The 21,590-nt window shown below is 34.2% G+C and overlaps 2 protein-coding genes across 2 annotated transcripts; both read right to left on the minus strand.

Moving 5' to 3' along the window:
* Positions 1–6,568: 6,568 nt before the first annotated feature.
* LOC138316901 (uncharacterized) lies at positions 6,569–8,658 on the minus strand. Its single transcript, XM_069258548.1, has 2 exons — positions 8,196–8,658; positions 6,569–7,178 (listed from the first exon to the last, which is right to left on the minus strand). The coding sequence occupies exons 1-2, from the start codon at positions 8,498–8,500 to the stop codon at positions 7,049–7,051; spliced, it is 435 nt and encodes a 144-aa protein (XP_069114649.1). The 5' UTR covers positions 8,501–8,658; the 3' UTR covers positions 6,569–7,048.
* A 4,797-nt stretch (positions 8,659–13,455) lies between these two features.
* LOC138314671 (protein yellow-like) lies at positions 13,456–15,172 on the minus strand. The gene has a single exon (XM_069255128.1). The coding sequence runs from the start codon at positions 15,137–15,139 to the stop codon at positions 13,733–13,735; it is 1,407 nt and encodes a 468-aa protein (XP_069111229.1). The 5' UTR covers positions 15,140–15,172; the 3' UTR covers positions 13,456–13,732.
* Positions 15,173–21,590: the final 6,418 nt, after the last annotated feature.

Consider the following 21,590-nt stretch of genomic DNA (forward strand, 5'->3'; position numbering starts at 1 on the left):
CTACGTTGAAAGCAAGGATTGATATCATCTGTGTTCTTTTCAAAGTTAATAATATCATAAAATTAATGAGCCAATAGAATGAAATTAATTGATAAGATTGAAAGGGGCCTTTAATATGTATTCCAAATCATCTCTGGCGGTCAGCTGGTCATATCATTACCATTTTGATGAATGCAACAGGTTTAGCTTACTGAATTCACCGACAAATTTCAACAGATGTAATCGATGATTAGAATGCGTACATGGAACAAAAAAAAAAGAATGATGATTAGATATAGAATATTTTAATTTATAAGATACAAATACAGTATTAAAGTGGAAATAGTATTCAATCAAATTCGAAAGTTGCATACCATTTAGTATTTATCTTTTCCTACGTTTATATTGCCGCATTGGCTTGCATTACTTAATTTATCTTATGTTTAGTATTATTATTTTAAATTACACATAATATAATGTAACTGATTAGTCTTGAACTTCATTAAATATTATGATATTAAAAACAATATATTTTGGAGTGGTTACATCCCCATATCTCGCCTTGTGCTGTGTATATACCATGTTATATGTCAAGAATTGCTAAGATTATCGTCGCTCACCCAGGAATCAGAACCATTGCTTTCGCTTTTAGGAATTTTTAAGATTTTTTTTGTTTAGCTGAAAATCACAATCGGGATACAATTTATGCGTTCTAATTTTGTAAACACACCTTTTAAAACTAGGGGCTACCATGTTATTTGTCCTTAATCTACCGGGTATATGATCATAAAGAGTTTACACACGTGGCCAAATCAGTCGAGTGTTTAAACGGCAAAATGTAGGATTCAATATCCTTATATTATGAAAATAATCCAAGTTGTTAATAGGGCGATAGGCCATATCACAAAACTACCTACCCTTCGTAAATGATTTAACACGCAGTCTAACTAGTAGGCATATCTAAAGAGGAAATTTGAGAGAATGGACCTTTCTTTCCTTTGGGCAATCATATTAATAACATAGAAACAATGTATTTCCTATCAGAATATTCATTTCTGTTATTTATCAGTACATCTATCCATTCCGATAAAACGACTGATATGATTGTGATATTTGCTCTATTGGCCTTTAAGTTTGTGACGATTTTGAAAAGACAATGTTGAACCTCATTAACATCATCACTTATATGAATATAACAGGAATAAGATCGTGAAAATTAATCAAAATCAAAACGAACCTTATATCAACATAACTTTAGAATAACTTGTGTTTTTGTTGTTTTTATTCATTTTTTCCAGACTTGTATATGTATACCATACAACACACAAAACTTCATTCTCAGCAGGTGCTAGGATTGGTAGAGGGCTGGTTTAGCTAGAGGTATATTTTAAAGATTCTTGGATATTTAAAATACATTATCAAATAGTTTGAATTTAATTTGTATTAAGAATGGAACTTTAAAAAACTTCTTATCTCTAATTTGAGTCTGCCAACTGCCATCCATTTTTAGCTCGCCTATTCGACGAATAGAGGGAGCTAATGTTGTCACCCCGGCGTCGGCGTCAGCGTTGGCGTAATGTCACGTTAAAGTTTTTGAGCAAGTTTCTGTTTCTTCAACTGTTTAAGCTTAGTCATCATAAATGTTTATGATTTTATTTTCCTAATGTGTACGGATGCTGAACGTGATAATACAACCAATTTGGGGCCCTTTAGGGGTTTTTTGAGTCTTAATTTGTCATATTTCCATGTTAAAGTTTTTGAGCAAGTTTCTATTTTGTCTATTGTTTAAGCTTAAGTCATCATAAATGTTTATGATTTTATTTTCCTAATGTGTATGGATGCTGATCGTGATAATACAACCAATTTGGGGCCCTTTAGGGGTTTTTTGAGTCTGTTAATTTGTCATATTTCCATGTTAAAGTTTTTGAGCAAGTTTCTATTTTGTCAATTGTTTAAACATAAGTCATCAAAAATGTTTATGATTTTATTTTCCTAATGTGTATGGATGCTGAACGTGATAATACAACCAATTTGGGGCCCTTCAGAGGTTTTTTGAGTCTGTTAATTTGTCATATTTCTATTTTAACGTTTTTGAGCAAGTTTCTATTTTGTCAATTGTTTAAACATAAGTCATCATAAATGTTTATGGTTTTATTTTCTTAATGTGTATGGATGCTGAACGTGATGATACAACCAATGTGGGGCCCTTTAGGGGTGTTTTGAGTCTGTTAATTTGTCATATTTCCATGTTTAAATAGTAAATACTTGAACATCAACTTCTTCTGAATAGGCGAGCTTTGCTGTTCTCCAACAGCTCTTGTTATTGGATACATATGACTTTTTTTATTAAGACTTTCACACTTGTACTTGATAAGAATAAGAATTACGTTGTCTATTTCGTAAGAAATCGGATTGTCTGTTCGTGAATCTAAAACAAAATAGAATCTTTGTTTATTAAAGGAAAATGGAAAAAATAATTAATAGAGCACAGAGAGGCGAGGCGGACAATCCTATTTTAAAATTATTTAAAAATTATTTAATGTATTAAACTATATGGAAACCACTGCTTTGATTTTTGTAATCTGAGTATACTGTTTTTTTCCTAACATTCGCATCTCCATATGTTTATTTTCATTAATAATAATCAAAAACAAAGAAAAAATATTAATACTTTCTTCTGGTGTCTGCTCATTCTCGTTATATTAATCATGTAAATGATTTACTGCATAATATCAAGGTAATCAATATAATTTACTTTGTTTTTTTATTTTTGTGTGTCAATTCAAATTAGTTTGCTTGAGAGAAATTCTTTGTGAGGACATAGTGCATTATGATATGATATATACATATGCACTATACAAAACTCAAATCGTTCTTCGATCTTGTAATCTGTTCCGAATTGGTTTTTAAGAGTCTGTTATCCAAGTATTTATAGCCTAACCGGTTATACATAATGACGTGCCGCATTGACGTATGACATGATTAATATCGGTAATATTAAATACATTAATTGCTGTTTTTACTGTAGTTAAGGTTTAAGTTCTACGTTTAATAGCATTAATTGCCAAAAGAATAGTCATTTCGATTATTTTAAAATACTAATCATTTCCGAAATGTTGAATTGATGAGAGACACATATATCAGACCAAATGTGTTTTGACATGAGTTAGGATAATAGAAGATTGCTTTCGATTTTTTTTCTTTTCATTACATGTCCCCAGGAATATATCAAGATCATCTACGGAGGCGTCTACCCATTCAGTGTTGGTTATCGATAGTACATACACACTGAATACAACGATAAGTCGGATTGACGTTATCTATAATAATGATAGTATATGTCTGTAAGGCACAAAACATTAATGAAAAGAAACGTGGAATTACCGGGGTTCGGTTAGATATAAAGATTATTTCACATGAGAAACATTTTTGTTTGACCAAAATAGAATCTAGAATAACGTTTTCAATGCTTGTCTACCATTAATTATGAATGACTTCTGCCTAGTCTATCAGGTTATAATTAGTATGTAATCATAAATTATAATTAAGAACATTTTATCTGGAAAGTTCTGTTACATATATATTCGTGTATGGTATTTGGTAAACAGAGAGGGAACGAAAGTGTGTGAGAGAGGTGGGGGATATAGCAGACATATTTATATAACTTATTTTCTATTTTAACATAGATTTTTATCATGCGATCCGCCTGATATCCAGTGATTTCTCCCGTGTAATATTTTTTGCATGTCATTAGTATATATAACCTAGAGCGATTTTCATTGGATGATAATTCATTGCGATGCAGAAAGAAACAATAAAATGACGTCACGAAAAATAAAGTGAGGTAAGAATTACGAGGATGGCGGGACAAAATGGCGGCTTCCGCTGGATTTCCGGAATACGTTTTTATGTAAAATTCTTTGTTTTTAATGTAGATTTTTGTAGTAATGTGATGTAATATCTTAAATTTGCGTTCATTTCATGTGAGATTTTATGAAACTCTAATCGAAAATTTAATTGATAAAAACTTCTCAGATTCGTTTCATAAAATCTCATGTGAAATGATCACTCATTAAAGATCCAATATATAGATTTATTGATAAAGTCATACGCCATCCAGCACAGCCAACTTTCTACGTTACTATATCTTATTACTGCCATCCATTCCTTGTTGATTATACATCTTGTTAAATTACGTTTAGTGTCATGCTGTAAAATGTTTCATATAATATTTGCAGTTTGTTATTATGAAGCTTCAGTAAAATAGCCACTGAAATAGTAATAGAAGACGAAAGAAATATGTATTTCCTATTTTCTTGTCCCTTGTGCTTCTTCTCTGTGTTGTCTATATGTGCTTGTGGGTGTGGGTGACTTGGTATGGATGTTCATTTTGTATATATCCTTGTCCTCTTATGAATGAGAGAGAGCATGTGTGAGTAATTGAGTGTGAAATATTTTTAAACCATACAATTCAATTACAGAGGTTTGAATTTAGGTGTATTAGTGCCCGTGATTATAAGTTTATTTGCAGTATTGATGAAATGCTTCTTTGAAAGAATAAACAAAAAAACAAAGAATTACACAAAATGTTATAACTGTACTGTATTAAATGAATATGAGCTTCAAAGACAGTGTAATATGTCTTGTTTTGATGGATAGATGTCAACATAATTTTGTATTTATATTTAAGGTCTCTTAGTTACCATGACATGGTGGAAGTTTTCTTTTAGTCTTCGGAAATATGTATGATATGTTTTGGTATCATGTTAGTCTCGTACTCTACGCATATATGTTACATTGATCTCCGTGTATTTTTCAATCTTCTGTTTCTCAATTTGTCAGCTGATAATGCTCAACGTCCTAATAACAGCTAAGGTAGTAAAAAGGCAACCCTCCCTGCGTACCTTGTGCTGTGTGCGATGGGTGAAATAGTGTTTTGGGATTATCCGGTATAGCCGTGTCAAACATATGTATATTAATTAGTACGCTATTAGATTACGCCTCTTTACACATAATACATTTACGAGAAGTAGCTTTTTTAAACATCAACCTTTAATTTTTGTCGATGACTAACCGTAGTATGTGAATTTACAGCACAATAATGTATTCTGTATTGGTATTTGACTCGGACATTCTACAATTTTGTAAACTTGGCAGTTAATGTTTTACATAAATCACACTGAGCTAGGTGTAATTACGACTATTTGTGTAATTCCCCAGAAATTACACTTTAATGCGGAGGATAATTAATAAATAATATTATGTAAATAGTTCAGCTATTAAAACCAATAATGCCGCAATCGGTATAACACGATCACCCTTAGCTATCTGTCGCGAGGAATTCCATTTAAAAGTCTCTATCAATTACACGTTAAGCTAACTCTTGTGACAAATTTCTGCAGTATAATTATTTTGCACGTATTAACCCTAACTTGTGTGACAATAGACTTTGTGTAAACTCCTTATCATAAAAAGGTTTTAAATTAATTTAATTATGCTAATAACCTTGATTAACAGTTCCTATTGGGTATACTGTGCGTAACACTTATTGCCCTTGATACTCACAGAAAAGATAACAACCCCATTATTGACGTCATGCAGCAGTATAAAACAGACCATAGAGAGGTTAATAATCTAAACACGTGTCATGTCTCGACTTATCCGACGGGATGACGACATATATATAGGACAATGGATATAGATAATGGATTACGACGACAGTTTATATCAAAAACCTTTGTTTCTCTTTCTTGAGACATAATATAATAGCATTTTCCAGATTAATCAATACATATATATATTTGGCACGAGTAGTGAGATCCGTGAATATTAAGTGATATCACATGATACAGATACGTCATTTATCGATATTGTCATGGTGACGTCATACGAAAACTTAAAATGCAAACTTTAGTATAGCGAGATTCTGATGAGGCACATGTTTAAGTTACAAAAGTTAACATATTAATGTCACTTTACAGCATTACATTATACAATGTACATCCCAGTCAATAAAGTGAAAACAAGAGATACATAAAAATATTGTCAATGGTAAAGTCAACAACAACTACATGAATGTCAAGTGATTTCACACGATAGAACAAACACCGATACGAATTGCCTTATGACGTCATACAATATACATACATATTCTAATGACGTTATATTACACATGGACGTACAAATCAGCATAAAGCTGCATATGTTGTTGACCGAACAATTCATGTTTTAACTGTACAGTCTTAGCGTGCATTGGAATTTTGATTGATATCACTATGGCCTAATTGCAAATGTCAACTTCAGTCAGTTTTTGCAATGATAAAACTGTCTATTTACTGATGTAAAACTGTCTATTTACTGATTTACTATTTACATCCCTATCAGCTTCTTCTGCATTAGATTAGGATACATTGTATTTCCTGAAAACAACAATTATACAAGTCCAAGGCATGTTGAATCTATGCGGAGTCCGACATTGGTGTGGATATACCACACACGAGTATAGTAGAAATCGTACGATCATTTGATTATGAATTTCCATCAATTAAAAAAATAAAAACATCATTGAATTTTTCAGCATTTTGTTTTAATTTCCAGAAGGGATATAAAACAATAGTTTTATGTAATACAGTGTATTTCGTTCATACATGTAGCTATATATATAATTATGCATGGAAGCATATGATCCCTTCAATTTTCATTTCTTTCCAAATGAACTTCTGTGATGTGAAAAGTGCTTTACCATTCTTGAATTAAATTCAAAAACAATTTTCAACGTACAATTTGATTTCATTGCTTTAATAAGGATTTCTTTTGAATGAATACGCATTATCAATTCTCATTTCTATAACGTCCCATTTCAACTACACGTAATTCATCATACCTGTACAATTGTCATTGAAGTGAAAGTACATGCAAATAAAAACTATGTAATTAATTGTTTTCAATGAAGGTTTTATAAATACAGAATACTCCCGGCAAATAAGCATCGTCTGTATTATCCAAGAGAGATAACTCTTGTAGTAAATAAAGCTGATAGAGTTTCCATCAATAATCAGGATAGATTATTTCAGTCGAAGCATAAACCCAGGCACATGATGTAGTAGCACCAGTGTTTTTTGATGATGTCACACGTAATTTCCTCAAAATCATCTTCGTTGTCGCGAGATTTGACTTTAGATGTGGACTTGGAGAACGTACTGTAATATATAAACACAAAATTGATTAGGAATATACTTCAAGCCTTAAATCAAGGACTTCAAAATGTGGCCCATAGTTCATCAAATACCACGAATATGTACCATTTATCTTTAACCTGATTAACATTCTATTACACATAAATCATTAAAGTTATATTTCAGGCTAATTTCACTGTAACGATATGTCGCTTAAACATTTAATATGTGAACATGGACATGTAACTTGGTGATTAAGCTCCCCAAACGCATATGTCGACCTATAAGGCCAAAATCTAGGGATCATATATTCCTGGTTTTGAATAAAGCGCCTTCAATCACCGCCATGATCGGTACCTTCGAGTTTTGTCGGATTTCCGTATCATATCACGTGATTGACGTCCACGTGGTGATCCAGGTAACCAGCGTAATGTGTTTGTTTACGTTTTCCTTCAGGCTAATATGAGCAAATCGTACTGGTATATGTCCACAAAGCGAGTGTTTGAAACATCTAATTCACACCTTGCCGTAATTCAATATTGTGTGTATCAATTTTTGTTACATGTATGTGCGAGCATTATTTTTCTTTGTAGATCCAGTCAGCTGAGGTCGACCACATATTTTGTTTACAATTTTGTTTTAACATTTTCTCTTGGTTTCACAACTCTCGTGTTACTTCGAGATTGTCGCGACGATGTTCGGAAGAGTTCGGAATGATTCGGCATCTTTCGGACCTATTTTTTACGTGTACACGTTATTTTTTTTTTACTTTTATAATCAAAAATACTTCCAGTGCTGCAACTTTATAAACAGTGGTAAACTTAGAAAGTTTAAACCTCAGACAGACGGAGAAAAATGTGTATAACACTTAAACAGTTTTCACTGTGACAAAAAGAGCGAAAGTGAGAAACCATACAACTTTAAACATAATCTATCTGTCATAAACGATCTATTAACATTTCAAGAGTTCAAATAAACGTATTAACTACATTATAATATGTGTGTGACGTATTAACTATGTGTAAATTTAATTATGCCTACCGTTGAACTCCGCATTCTGGCTGACGTATCACGGGCGGCGCTAATATTTCCTGTACCGGAGATGACGTCTCCTTCATGTGATAAATTTTGTAACTATTCATAAATGGTGAATAGTCATGGAACAGTGTGAGTTTCCCGCTACACAAGCCAGTCTTTGTATCACATGGATAGTCTATCACGGGAACAGGGTACGGGTCAACCACGGACGATAAATATCCCGGAACCTTCTCGTAACCGTTCGGAAATAATACTCGCGACTCAGTACATCCTGGCTGGTACTCCGGGTACTTAGTAGATGAATCCATTATGGAGTTCAGGTTTACATTAATTTTAAATTCTCAAACGTCAATCTGAAAAACAAGTATCAACACAAATATTATTTTTGTTGGTATTCCGAAGTGATTTTTGTTTCATTAGCATCTATCCGATTCGTAACAACTTAGAATTGAATTACATAAAATATGATTATATTTATATTTACTATCACAGTTAGTTGCTCTCTGCATAATATTTCATTGAGTCATTTTTATCCTCGAATGTTATTGTAAATATGTTATAAATAATCAAATGGCAATAAAATTGCTAATGTGTAAAACATTATGTTCAACAGCTTAAGTTTCGAGATGGAAGGTATTAGCTTTTTATACATCCGATTCTCGATTAATTACATGCATTATAGGAATAATCATAGACACATGCCTTTCTATTATGCACATGGTGCTAAATGCCTATATCATATCAAAAGAAAAGATAATTTTGCACATACACGTGGAAATTATTACTTTATCATCAAAATCTAAAACAAACGAACAAAAAACATGTTTAAACACATATTTGTAATCTTAGTTACTTACCATTTCATGTTAATCTATTTCACCGATTCCACAAACTGACCATTGGATCGCGATACTATACTGACCGTCGCTCGACAATACAAGACTACAAGTTAATCTGTTATTGCATGATCACTATGACAGATGATATATCTATACCGATATAATTTCAATAAAGAGACCCCAGGCAACGCATTATGATTGACGGGTCATCAATATATACGTAACGTTGACCTAATCATATAGTATAGGCCAGTACCTAAAGGGGAAACTCACCGATTGATGTAATATTGTCTTATAAACATTAGCTTGTTTTTTTTCCTTTTATTGGTGTATTTGTTGATGTTGTTTGTTTGTTTGTAGATACTGTAAAATAAAGAGATCAAAAAGGCTAATTCATTGTAGAAGTTCATTACTATTTGCCTAAATTTATGAACATCAACTTAACTGATAAAATATGTTGGACCGATCGAAAACTTCCCGCAACTCTTTCAAAAACACCGTCGGGTTAAAATGGACTCGCTAGAGATAGCGTTTATTTCATTAATCTTATCAATTTATTTTTTCTTATTTGTGCGAATCTTTTTTTATAAATTTCCATAAAGTTATTACATAAATGACAAAATAAGTTGCACCATAAGATAATTTGTCGCTTGTGTTCTCTAAATCAATAACATCGCATGGATTACATGGAATGTCATGGTAAATTACCCCTTTATGATAGCAGCTTTAATATGTGTGTATGTTTAAAAAGATGCTCCTTTAATGGACTACAAAGCGTTATCGAGAATACAAGAATTGCTAGAGAATATAATTATGCATTAACACTAAGAAGGGTTAATTATTTTGAGAAGTGTTTAAGATATAAACATTGAAAGATGAATTTGAGAAAAAAACACAGTTCATTTCAGCGTTTGCTTAAATCGAATTAAAATTTATGTGAAATACTATGGATTTAAACACAAAAAGTCATAAAATTAGTGATTCGTAAAGTTATGTAAGTGTTATCCTGATTTTCGATGATATTTATCTAGTTATACGAGTATCATTCAGATTAACATGTATACCAATGAATACCATGTATTCCTAACCAATGGGAAATTATATTACACTAGTATCATATGCAAAGGTATCTGGATAAGTTCATGTTTCCGTTAGTAGGGAGAACACATTTGTGGCCTGTTTACTACATCGCTTGATCATAAGTGTAGTATTTGAAGCCATCATTTAATGAACTATATTTACAATGCACTTATGTGACAAATATATTATCAATTAATTAGTTTTGTTTATGATAATTGGTTTATTCTGCAAACAATTAAAGACAATAGTTGTTTCATAGGGCCGGCTTAATTACAATGTTTAACGTTTCGTGTGGAATATTAAAATGTTATTACAGCTTTTCCAACTTTCACTAAATGTAAGGTTTGTCATATGAAACATCTACGATACGTTGAGCTGGACGTTTATTGTAGCGTCAGACATATGTACATACAATTATTATATAACTAGGTAAGATTTACTCAATTTGTTTTGAAGAATTTTAACATAAATTTATATAACTTTAGTTGAGCTGTTCCGTCACTAAAGATGACACTGTTGATTTTGTTATGTCATCATTTTTTTTTCGAGAATCCTTCCAAATCGAATGTGAATGTCACGCGTGTAAAATCAATGTTATTTAAGGATTAAAGTCTCTTTCTGGTGGTTCTATCGAAGGATAAAAGTTGAGTAGGGTCCATTCCAAATATCGATACCCTACTCAACTTTATCCTTCGATAGAACCACCAGAAAGAGACTTTAATTCCTTATATTTACAGTCCTGAACTATTATTTTCATAGCTCAAAATTTACCCTTAATAGTGTTTATGGCATTTATAAGACTAAAATTGAATTATATCGTTTGTTTTCCGACAGGCATTTGGAACAGCCACTTGAAGTGGCGGAAATTCCCGCCAATTTATCAATGAACATACCAATAAAATGAGTTCCGTCTGATGAAGCATATATCATTATATAATATAAATCATTTTATTTTATCCTGTTGTTAAAAACACCATGGTGCAAAGCAGTTTGGTTTTAATTTTTTGCTTCGTATGATTTCACACGCTTACACAATTCATAAACGTGGCAGGATATTTAACGTAGTTGTGACGCGCGGTGTCCGATTCAAACCGCCTGTGTCAAGGAGGTGTGACAAACAACCATGATGAATATTTTCTTTTGTTGACCAGTATACATTGTGCATTTTTACCAAGCCAGTGGATATAAAATGTATCTTCAAGCAAAAGTCTGCAATCAATTCTGAAATCAATTCCAGGTCTGATGGTCAACACATGATTAAAGCTATTGAGTCTGCCTATAACTTTAGATATCAATTTAAAGCACTACACAATGTGTCCGTTCGTTAATTACATATAAAATTACATTTATTGATTTCGACAATCTCTCGGTGATTGCATAATTCATTGTAGGTAACTTGATTAAAATACTGATTCTTATTAATACTCTATGTCATAGTTGGTTTGATTAATTAACGCCCTATTAACAGCTAGGATCATGTAAGGACGGCCTCCCATGTATGCCGTGTGTAGTGTGTATGAAGTGCGGGTGTGTGTTTTGAAAGCTGCGGTATATTCGTATTGTACTCTTGTATAGTTGAACTCTTGGTTTTCATGCCGCCGAAGACACCAATTTCAAGCAACACACCCCATACGGTCACATTATACTGACAACGGGCGAACAAGTTGTCCTACTCCCTTTTTGCTGAGCGCTATATAATATAAACTTTATTTATTTTACATCGATTTGGAAACAAGTTATACAACGTATACAAATCACTCTCGATGGTCCGGATGTAAGCTCGCGAGGAATCTTTGTGTAGGAGGAAACCGGAGTGCCCGGAGAAAACCCAGTTATCCGGCAGATGACCCCTGACCTTTTCACGTCCGTGTCGGGGATCGAACCCGGCCGACTAGGCGAAAGGCGAGCTGGGATAAAACTAAATGAAATAAACCTTTTGAAAGGATTTCGACAAAGTCCAGCTGATACTCCAGTTACAAAAACAGTGTTTTTTTACAATAAAATAGGTAGTTTTGAAGGTGAGAAATGTTATACAATATCAAAAAACAAGAACAACACCAACCTATGCCTTTAATGTATTTAAAACAATTCTTCGGGAAAATGTTCTGCTGTTTATGAAATTATACAATAAAAAAATTGAAATCGGCAAAGGTTACTGGTATTATTAGAAACTACTCTGAATTATGAAATATTAAAAACCGATAAATTTCAAATTACCTCCCCTTAAATTGTTGAAGTCAAGGAGCGCATAAGTAAATCCATATTAATAATGTAAAATAAGTGTAAATAAAGAGGTTATATATATAAATAACATTCGTAAGACACTAAATAATTACTTGATCATAATTAAAGAAGACAAATATACCGTTAAAGAGACAATTCACTCAGGCTAATTATTTTACATAACCAAGAAGCAAAATGTGGCATAAATGTATTGTTCTACATTTATTATGAAACATATAACATAAAATATTGACAAATTCCACGTAATTGTTTAGTATTTTAATTGATACCGTAGTAATTGCAAATCGTTATCAATGCGATTAAGCAGGTACAATATGTACGCTGTACCCATATCCGAGCCAAAGTCAATCACGTTAAACAAATGGACAACATAACCACTGTGGAGGTGTTAAAAATGTTTTTTAGGCAAGACAATGCACCTAATAAGGTAAACACACTACTGTCAGCGCGGTTTGAGCAATTCTAGACAAAAGTAGCATTACTCTACAAACAAGGGACTGGGTTCGGCATACAAGATGTTCGACCACAATGTGTAATGGCGGACAGCGAGCGAGTTTGAACATTTCACACGCATTTTACCACCATGGGGTTTTCTGGCATATCACAGTAAAACCGACTGATCTAATTTCCATTAGAACTGGGTTTTTTTCTGATATATGTACAAATTTAAATGTTCCCTTAGATTGAATTGTCCCTTTAAAACGAAACAAATGTAAATCGAAGGTATTTACCGAAGGTTTACTAGGTCAAAATCCAGATGCCGGAAACACAAAAATTTATAATTAACGGACTCGAAAAGGGAGACTCAAGTCCGGATTTAGAGTGAAAATAAAATAGGTTTTTAGAGTGGGGAAACCGGGATGCCCGAATGAAATCATCCATGTAGTTGAGCAGGCGACCCCTGACCTTTTCACGTCCGTGCTGGGGGTCGAACACTGGTCGGCTAGTTGAATGGCGAGTAGCTGGACCACGATGCCACTCGATCACCTATATATACGTGTAGGTGTGTAGCTAGATGAAGAAAATACATTTCATATAGAACGAAAACAACCATCGTGTGTGCTTCAAATTAGGAAAATAAAATGATCAAAAAGTGTAAAAACAATTTGTAAGATTTTATTCACATTCAGTTATTATTCATATTATTCCCAAAATTCAACCAACACTTCAGTAGCAAAAAAACACTGCCGAAATTACAGCAAATTTACAATAAACTATGTTACCGAAACTTCGTATATGACAAATTGGCCGCAAGTGAAATTAGTTAATACGTTTCCTTACATTGTACATGAAAATCACATCTAATCTTATCTGGTGTATCTTATCTTAATATCGAACACGATCAGTTAAAAACTTGCACACCTTTTCCATCCACAGTTAAAATTTAGACAAGGATAACATATACACAATCATCACATTCAATATAGACAGTGTCATTACCGGGAGAGTAGCTGCAGTACCACCTGTGTATGTCGTCGTTTCCATGACAACAGATGTTTCCATAACGACTGGCGTTGTAGTAGTTTCTGTTCTCATGTCAAGGTAACTATTATCTCCCATATGGACTTTCCAAATCAGAATATTCGTACCGCTACTATCGGAAAAATTCATCGAATCTAAATGAAACTTGTGCAGTTTGTTGACAGAAAACCAAAGATAGCCATCGTTGTCAAAATTTAAAACATCAACATAGCTCATACACCTATCACTCGACATAACATTCGTCAGTGTCCTCATCTCTACCTTATCAAATGTGTCCAGGCCTTGAAAAGTTTTGTCGTATTCTATGTTCCATCTATAAATAGAGTTTTCAGCAAGTGAGGAGAAGTATAGGAAATTATTCTTACTGTACGTCAGACTGGAAGTCTGTGATGGCCTTGTTCCGATCTTTCGGATGGACCCCGCGAAGTCTGCGCCCGGCTGCGAAATGACGTTTGTTGGAATCTGGTACATTGCGAAGCCGGACATTGGAGTATAGTATAAAAACTGCATGTCAGGTGACATAGCTATACCATTTATACCGGAAGTCACTTCAAAGGTTTCTCCTGAGATTGTAATATTTCCGTTCCCGGGTTCTGGCAACATTGATGAATGGGAATAATAATGTGACTGGTTCTGTACCCTATCATAAACCACCAGTTTAAAGCCAAGAGTATCTGAAATGTAGGCGAACCGTGGTTCATTGTTACTATATTGGATTACGATATCATTTAAAAAGTTTTTCTTGCGGCTGACAACTTCGTTTGGGAACTCATAGCGAATTACTTCTTCCATCTTGTTGATATCATACACCACGATTTTAGCTGGACAAATATTTTCTGTTGCTGTGCAATCTGTTGAGAGGAAGTTTATTCTGCCAGTATCAATGATCCACATCCAGCCAGTGTTTGGGTCTATCTCCATACTCTGTACATACTGAAGGGCGCGACAGTCTCCTATCGTCTGCATCTCCCAGCTGGGAAACGCTTGTAACACTGACGATCCGTTTTTAACAACAACTCTATTGAGAGTTGATGGTACACCAAGTCTCCATCTTGGAACAGTGACATAGACTTCATCTCCATAGGTTTTCGTCCCGACGATAATGTTGTTGTTAGGGATATATTCGCCGCTTTCGATCGCATCTTCGCGAGCAAACTCGCTCGGCCAATCGTAATCAACCATCGTGAACCTATGTATTATTTGCGGGTCATTACATGCACCTTCATCTTGTGACAGGGTAGTTGTAACAGTGCTAGCTAAAAGTGTTAACACAAATGCCAAGTGCTGATGCAGTGGTGCCATATCGAGTAACTGACAACAGGGTGGGCTCTCTGGTACTTATAGGGGAACAAACAGGATACAAATTCTGAGAAACTTATATTTATAAAAATCCGGGTATCGGGTTAGCTACAATATAGGTACCGTGATAAATTTACAAGATTATGGTGCATATGTATATAAAATCCGGGAGGAATCTTTTGAACATCCTGATTGTCAAGAGGAATGCATTCACTTTTGTAGGTAGGTATTTTTATTATGTTTACATTTTAATAGTTATCTATATGCAAACTCGATTTAAGTCACGTTTACATGTACCTCGGATCTCACTGTTTAGAGGTAAATCATATCTCGTGCCATATATCAGACACGTATTGTATTGGTAATTTTCAATACATAAAAATACAATTTATTTTTAATTAATAGTTGTTAACATTACGGAATAGAAAGGGGGAATGTCATATAATAAAAGTACATCTTAACTAACAAGAGGCCCAGAGGGCCTGTATCGCTCACCTGGTTTGTAATGCTAAGTAATGTTCTGAATACAGGTTCATTGTTTCTGAAGGAATTTAATATTAACCTCTAAATCCCCTATTGGGCCCCACCCCTTCTGCCCCAAGGGTGTCAGAGCCGAAATTTATACAAGTTCTGTCCCCCTCCCCCCAAGGATGTTTGTGGCCAAATTTGGTTACAATCCATGTAGAACTCTATGACTAGTAGCGATTTAAAGGATTTACCTATATTTCCCTTATTGGGCTTCGCCCCTCCTGCTCTGGGGGATCAGAGCCAAAATTTATACAAGTTCTGTTCCCCCCTCCCCCAAGGATGTTTGTGGCCAAATTTGGTTACAATCCATGCAGAACTCGATGACAAGTAGCGATTTAAAGGAAATATTAACGGACAGACGGACGACGGACGACGGACATAAGCTCACCGGCCCGGTGAGCCCTTCGGGCCAGGTGAGCTAAAAAACCGGATGGTCTATATTTAAGCATTTTTTAGTTTTGTTGTCGGTCGTTTATCAACATTTACTTTTGGCGGTCTGACTCAAAACCGTAAAAACAAGTAATTTAATAACAAAATTCTGCGTCTAAATTAAAACACTATTGATTTAATAATTTCCACTTATAATCAAAACGATGAACTTGGAGCGAAATGCCCGTCAAGTATTTAATTAAGGTAGCAAATATGTTTTGCTTCCTATCTGTATCGATTTAAACATAAAAATAATGTATATTATTGTGAAAACAAAAATAAATATTAAAATTTGATATATTTGGAAAAAGAATGTTTGATTGATTGCGCAAATATACATGATTGTTTATATTTTGTTTGTAAAATATTAATGAAATTACCTAAACGATGCATTAGTGTACGATTTGCAATTGCCAAGTGAGGAGTTTATTTCCTTTTTTCATTGTTCTTCCTAGATTATAAACGTGTTCATCCGATACGGTCTGGTGTCTTAACACATACATTTGTATATGTTTGCTACATTAAATTAGACTGTGTATATAAAAAAAGTAACACCATTTTAACACCGAGCCAAGGTATATACCATAGTATGTACTCACACATAAACAATGAACCTATATGAAGAGCTCCAATGGACATTTAGTGTAAAATACTTGTACCACATTAAAATGTCTATGAGTGTAGTGGACATATGTGATGGTGTTGTGTTTGTCATTTACATGTGCACAGACATACATTATTTATGCTTATTTATCTATCTTTGGAAATCAACAATGGGCTACCTCCATTTACACGTGTTAAATGCGCGTTTTTGACTAGGGAATCCACATACATGTACTTTTTAAGTATCAATTAGCCTTTAAGTTGAACGATGTTTTCTTAGCGTCGAGATCGGTGATAACTGGTATACATATGATCAAATTACGTATAGGCAAAGATCAGCACAGTGAAAGTGTGTCGCACCCCTTTAAGATGACTAGTAAAATTTATGTTGGGTCTCTACTTCACCGAATTATACTTCCCTGTAGACGTATCGCTTTTGTGTGGTTCATACATTCCTAGTGTGGTAACACAGAGACACATACACATATATATACATTTGTGCATATAAAGCACTCTCCTTTATCAATGTCGGTTGAATCATACAGGTGTTACGTTTGTGTACTACACTAACAACGATTTAAAGGTTGGTGTTTCAGGCATATTTTCTACGTTGTTATAAAATAGTCATCCATGTATAAATCAACGTAATAACAGTATTGTATAGGTCAACACCGACATTAACAATATAATACATTTGTTTGCTTGTTTGTGATTTATGGCCCATCGACATCTAAAGTCATGCAGCAGTTTCAAGGTCAGAAGACAAGAAATGATTGTATCTAAAAGATAGGGTTGAAACATAGGCAAGTAATAACTAAAAAACACGTATTGTAAATTTTGATTTTACATAAAAATATATATGGGATAAAATTGTTTTGGCTAAAACACATGAGAAAACTAATGCAGAATGTTGAATTGATAGGTAAGATGGGAAAATGTTTAAATTTTAATAATTAAAAAGATGATTATGTCTCATGATATGGAATAAAGTGTACATGTCGGAGACCTCGTAATACTTATCTCATATATGTTTAAAATCAATACAATGTACTTAGGGATGCTCTACTGTGAGAGAAGAATCACATGCATAGCATGTCGGAGGATCCTTCCCTCACAACAGATAGGAATGTGTAAAATATCAGTTCGGAGCGGAGAGAGAACAACTTCCTCTTTGCGGTCTCCCCAACTGGACAGTTAGGGATAAAGTGTAGGTTTTATTTTAAACAGTGAGTGGTAAACATATATTTGTATCACAAATATTGACCATGTGAGTTTTCACAGTCCGGTGTAAGACCAATTCAATGTCAACTTTTAAATGCTTAGTAGACACTTTCTGCACAACACATAAATGAAAGAAAGTTGAATTTACTCATTAAAAGATTCTGAAATATGAAGAGTTGTAGAAATATAATATGTACCAAATGATAGACATTGATAAAGTCGTTGTTTTCAGCCAGTGTGAGTTGCCCCCATATGCGATACAACATGTTCTGAGAACATATACCAGGATCTGATGCTTGAATGGTACATCCTGGAATAGTCAAGTGTTTCGTTTATTTCATAGCAATTAATCTCTCATACGTGACAGAATATTAAATATCATTCATACCAGATTGAGGCATACATAAAGTATTCTACTCCATCGAACAGCATATTTGCATTCCGGTGAGGGTAAGATTTCTCTGAGAGACTGCAGCGTAGAACATATTCATGTGCTAACCCGGAAGTTATTAAACGTCATAGGCAAATAACAACTAACCTTAGTAGTACAATTGGACATTTCATGTAAACTTTGACCTCGACCTCGTGTTTCACGCGCGTTCTGAACTTTGACCTTATGCACATCGCAGTCAGAAGTCAACCTCCCCTCGCGTATCTCGTTGATGTTTACTCGGCGAAAAGACTTATTTGTTTTGATACAATATATGTTAATATTTATTTGACTTAATGTATATCAAAATGATTTGGATAATTGCTTCTAAAAGGATAAACAGTTATTAAAAGAATAATTTGACAAAATGAAAAAATCCAATATACAGTTTAGTAAATAGATATTTGTCTCCCTTGATAATATTAGGACAGTGAAATATCGGTAACAAACCTCTCTAACCCACGGGTTAGACAGTCGTGAATCTCCTCATCGGATATAGATTTATCTGTTCTACCCCAAAGGTTGAGAAAGATCCTACTAATCTCAATGTTTTCAGTTCTTATGTGATTTTTTATCGTACAAACTGTGGAAATTATGTAAATGCATATCATTATTATCTTTAATGTCCAAATTATTAAGCTACCAATGCAAAGCTAATTTGTGAAATTACTAGCTATAATCCAGTTATACGCCTTAATTTACACCTTTTCAGCGATGGAAATTGGTTTTGGAAGTAAACTTATCTTACAAAAGTCGGACTTTTGAACATACATTTTAGCATTAACATACTCTTTATATACGTATTATTACACGTATATCTAAGTAAAGTAAAAATAAAATATTTGAATAGGTTAATGTTTATAATAATGTAAGTTAAAATAAACTGTGTCAGATACATGTGATGATACATTTGTGTTTTTACTTTAGCCATCATCTGATTTAGTACGAAAGTGAGCCGCCATTATGCTCCCAAGAAACTTATACGACGAGAACTGATTTAAACGGTGGCGTGGGTGAAAGTTACATAGACACTCGACATTCTGAAGAATTAGTGGGATGTGTATAGCTATGTCACAAGGTTAGAATGGGGTTTGTATTGACATTGGATCAGTCAGATAATGCGACAGGCGGAGACTGAAATCAGCCGATGTGTGTTGGAATTCTGAGCGATCGCGCTAAAGGTCTGGTTTAATTTATTAGGTGTAGCGTTTTATTAACAGCCAGCTTCATGTAAGAACAACCTTCCAATATTTGAATGTCTGTATGTTACAGGCGATTGGTATATTCCTGGTGTGTCTCCTTGTAAAAGTGGGACCCATTTTTATAGTTCTATCTCACTGACACAAGCCATCGAATCCTTTTTGGCCTCATTCTCTTTATGTAAAGAGCCTCTCTGGAGCTGAAACTACCATTTTTGAACTATGGTGCATCTCGACCAGCAGAGAAAACCCAGAGACTATCTCAAAGGGGAGAGCTCACTGTTTCGTAAAATAAGAATGATAGCTAGAGTGAAACACTTTAAAATCTAATCACATGAAATATAATTGGGTTTATTTATATGGCTGCATTAACCAAATTTTGCTAATATATTATTACTAATATTATTTTTCCTGCCATATCTTTCCGAAATATTACATGTGTTACAACACTTCAACAGAAGATAATAAATACATAAATTATCTTAAATCAGTGTTCATTTCGTATAACATTTTATGAAAAGAGAATCAGAAGTTAGGTTTTTATTTTATTTTTGCGAACCTTTGCGAGAACAAAAATATGGATTTGATCACATAACTATAACAACATGGTTTTTTTTATTAATAAACATCCTATTAACAACCTCCGTCATGTGAGGATGGCATCCCATGTATGCAATGTCCTGCGTGTATGAAGTGTATGGTGTTTGTTTTGGGAGACTGCGGTATATTGCTGTTGTGTTTTCTTGTATAGTGGAACTCTTCCCTTTTTAGTTCTATATCACTGAAGCATGCCTCCGAAGACACCAAACAACACACTCCGCCCGGTCACATTAAACTGACAACGGTTGAACCAGTCGTCCCAATGTTTAGCGCTTAGCAGGAGCAAAAACTATCAATTTTAAAGACTTTGGTGTGTCTCGGCCATGGGACAGGGCCCAGAGCCTACCTCACAAGGGCGAGCGCTCACAAGTTCATGCAATAGGGCAGCAGGTATAATTCTAACCCCTTATGATACAATTCATGTTTTCGATGTGTTATATAAATATACGATTTTCATGTGTTTGTACGGAAAAGGCATGTCTCATATGGTAGTCGCGATCGATTGTGATTGGGACCAGCATATTGTAAACTCCGTCGTACCGCCAAAATCTACACTTGACAAAAGGTGGTGATATAACGGGGATAGTTACCTGACTCTCTATATAAATGTAGATATTGTCGACTGTTTTCACACGAAGTTGCTTGAAAATCAATATATATATTTATTACCTGATTAGTTAAATTATCTCATAGTTAAATGTTGACGTCATAAACACGACCGTGCCGGATCGACCCAAATACTGGTATTCTTTCGGCAAAAGTCTTTCTCACAAGAAGCTCAGTGATAAGTTCAAGATTGCAGTTCAAGTACTGTTGACTAAAAGGCATGAAACAACGGTATAATACAAATCCTTAGAAACTATTGACCGGCCAATAGTTTGCGCGCGCTCAATTGTTGACGTCACAAACACCGGCGCGCCGTACCCAAATTTTCGTTCGACGAGCGTCATTCTCAACAGAAGATGCGACAACTTTATAATTGCGTTAGAGACTTGATGAAATCTCGGGCCGATGATATTTTTTTGTTACGGAAAGTAGAAGTGCTGTAAATACGGAAAACATCATTCATGGAAAATAAATGTACAACTTCGCACGGCGTTGTACGATACAAATCTAGCGAATTTACAAGTCCATTGTTTGCTTTATTGAACACCGATTCGATGTTTCTGGACTATTCAGGTAACACAACAGTTGTTTCATGCTTTATCAGTCAACTGTCAAAATTCTTTCCCCTCGGCCTCGGAAAACAGTTCATAGGGTTGGTTCCAACACCTCGGAAAAAGAGTTCTGACTTTTGACTGATAAAGCATTAAACAACTGTATACTACTAGTAACAGTTGTAAGATGGAAATAGAGAAATAGGCAGACCCATGGAAAACAGCAGACGACAAAAGGAAATTATACACACAAAAACAATGTGCAAAGGAATGAACAGAAGCGGCAA

The sequence above is a fragment of the Argopecten irradians genome, chromosome 2 (assembly GCF_041381155.1).
Source record: "Argopecten irradians isolate NY chromosome 2, Ai_NY, whole genome shotgun sequence".
Lineage (NCBI taxonomy): Eukaryota > Metazoa > Mollusca > Bivalvia > Pectinida > Pectinidae > Argopecten > Argopecten irradians.

Coding starts and splice junctions, on each gene's coding strand:
- LOC138316901 (XM_069258548.1), bottom strand. CDS start 8,500: ATGGATTCATCTACTAAGTACCCGGAGTACCAGCCAGGATGTACTGAG. Junction 7,179..8,195: donor CCAGAATGCGGAGTTCAACG/GTAGGCATAATT, acceptor TATATATTACAG/TACGTTCTCCAAGTCCACAT.
- LOC138314671 (XM_069255128.1), bottom strand. CDS start 15,139: ATGGCACCACTGCATCAGCACTTGGCATTTGTGTTAACACTTTTAGCT.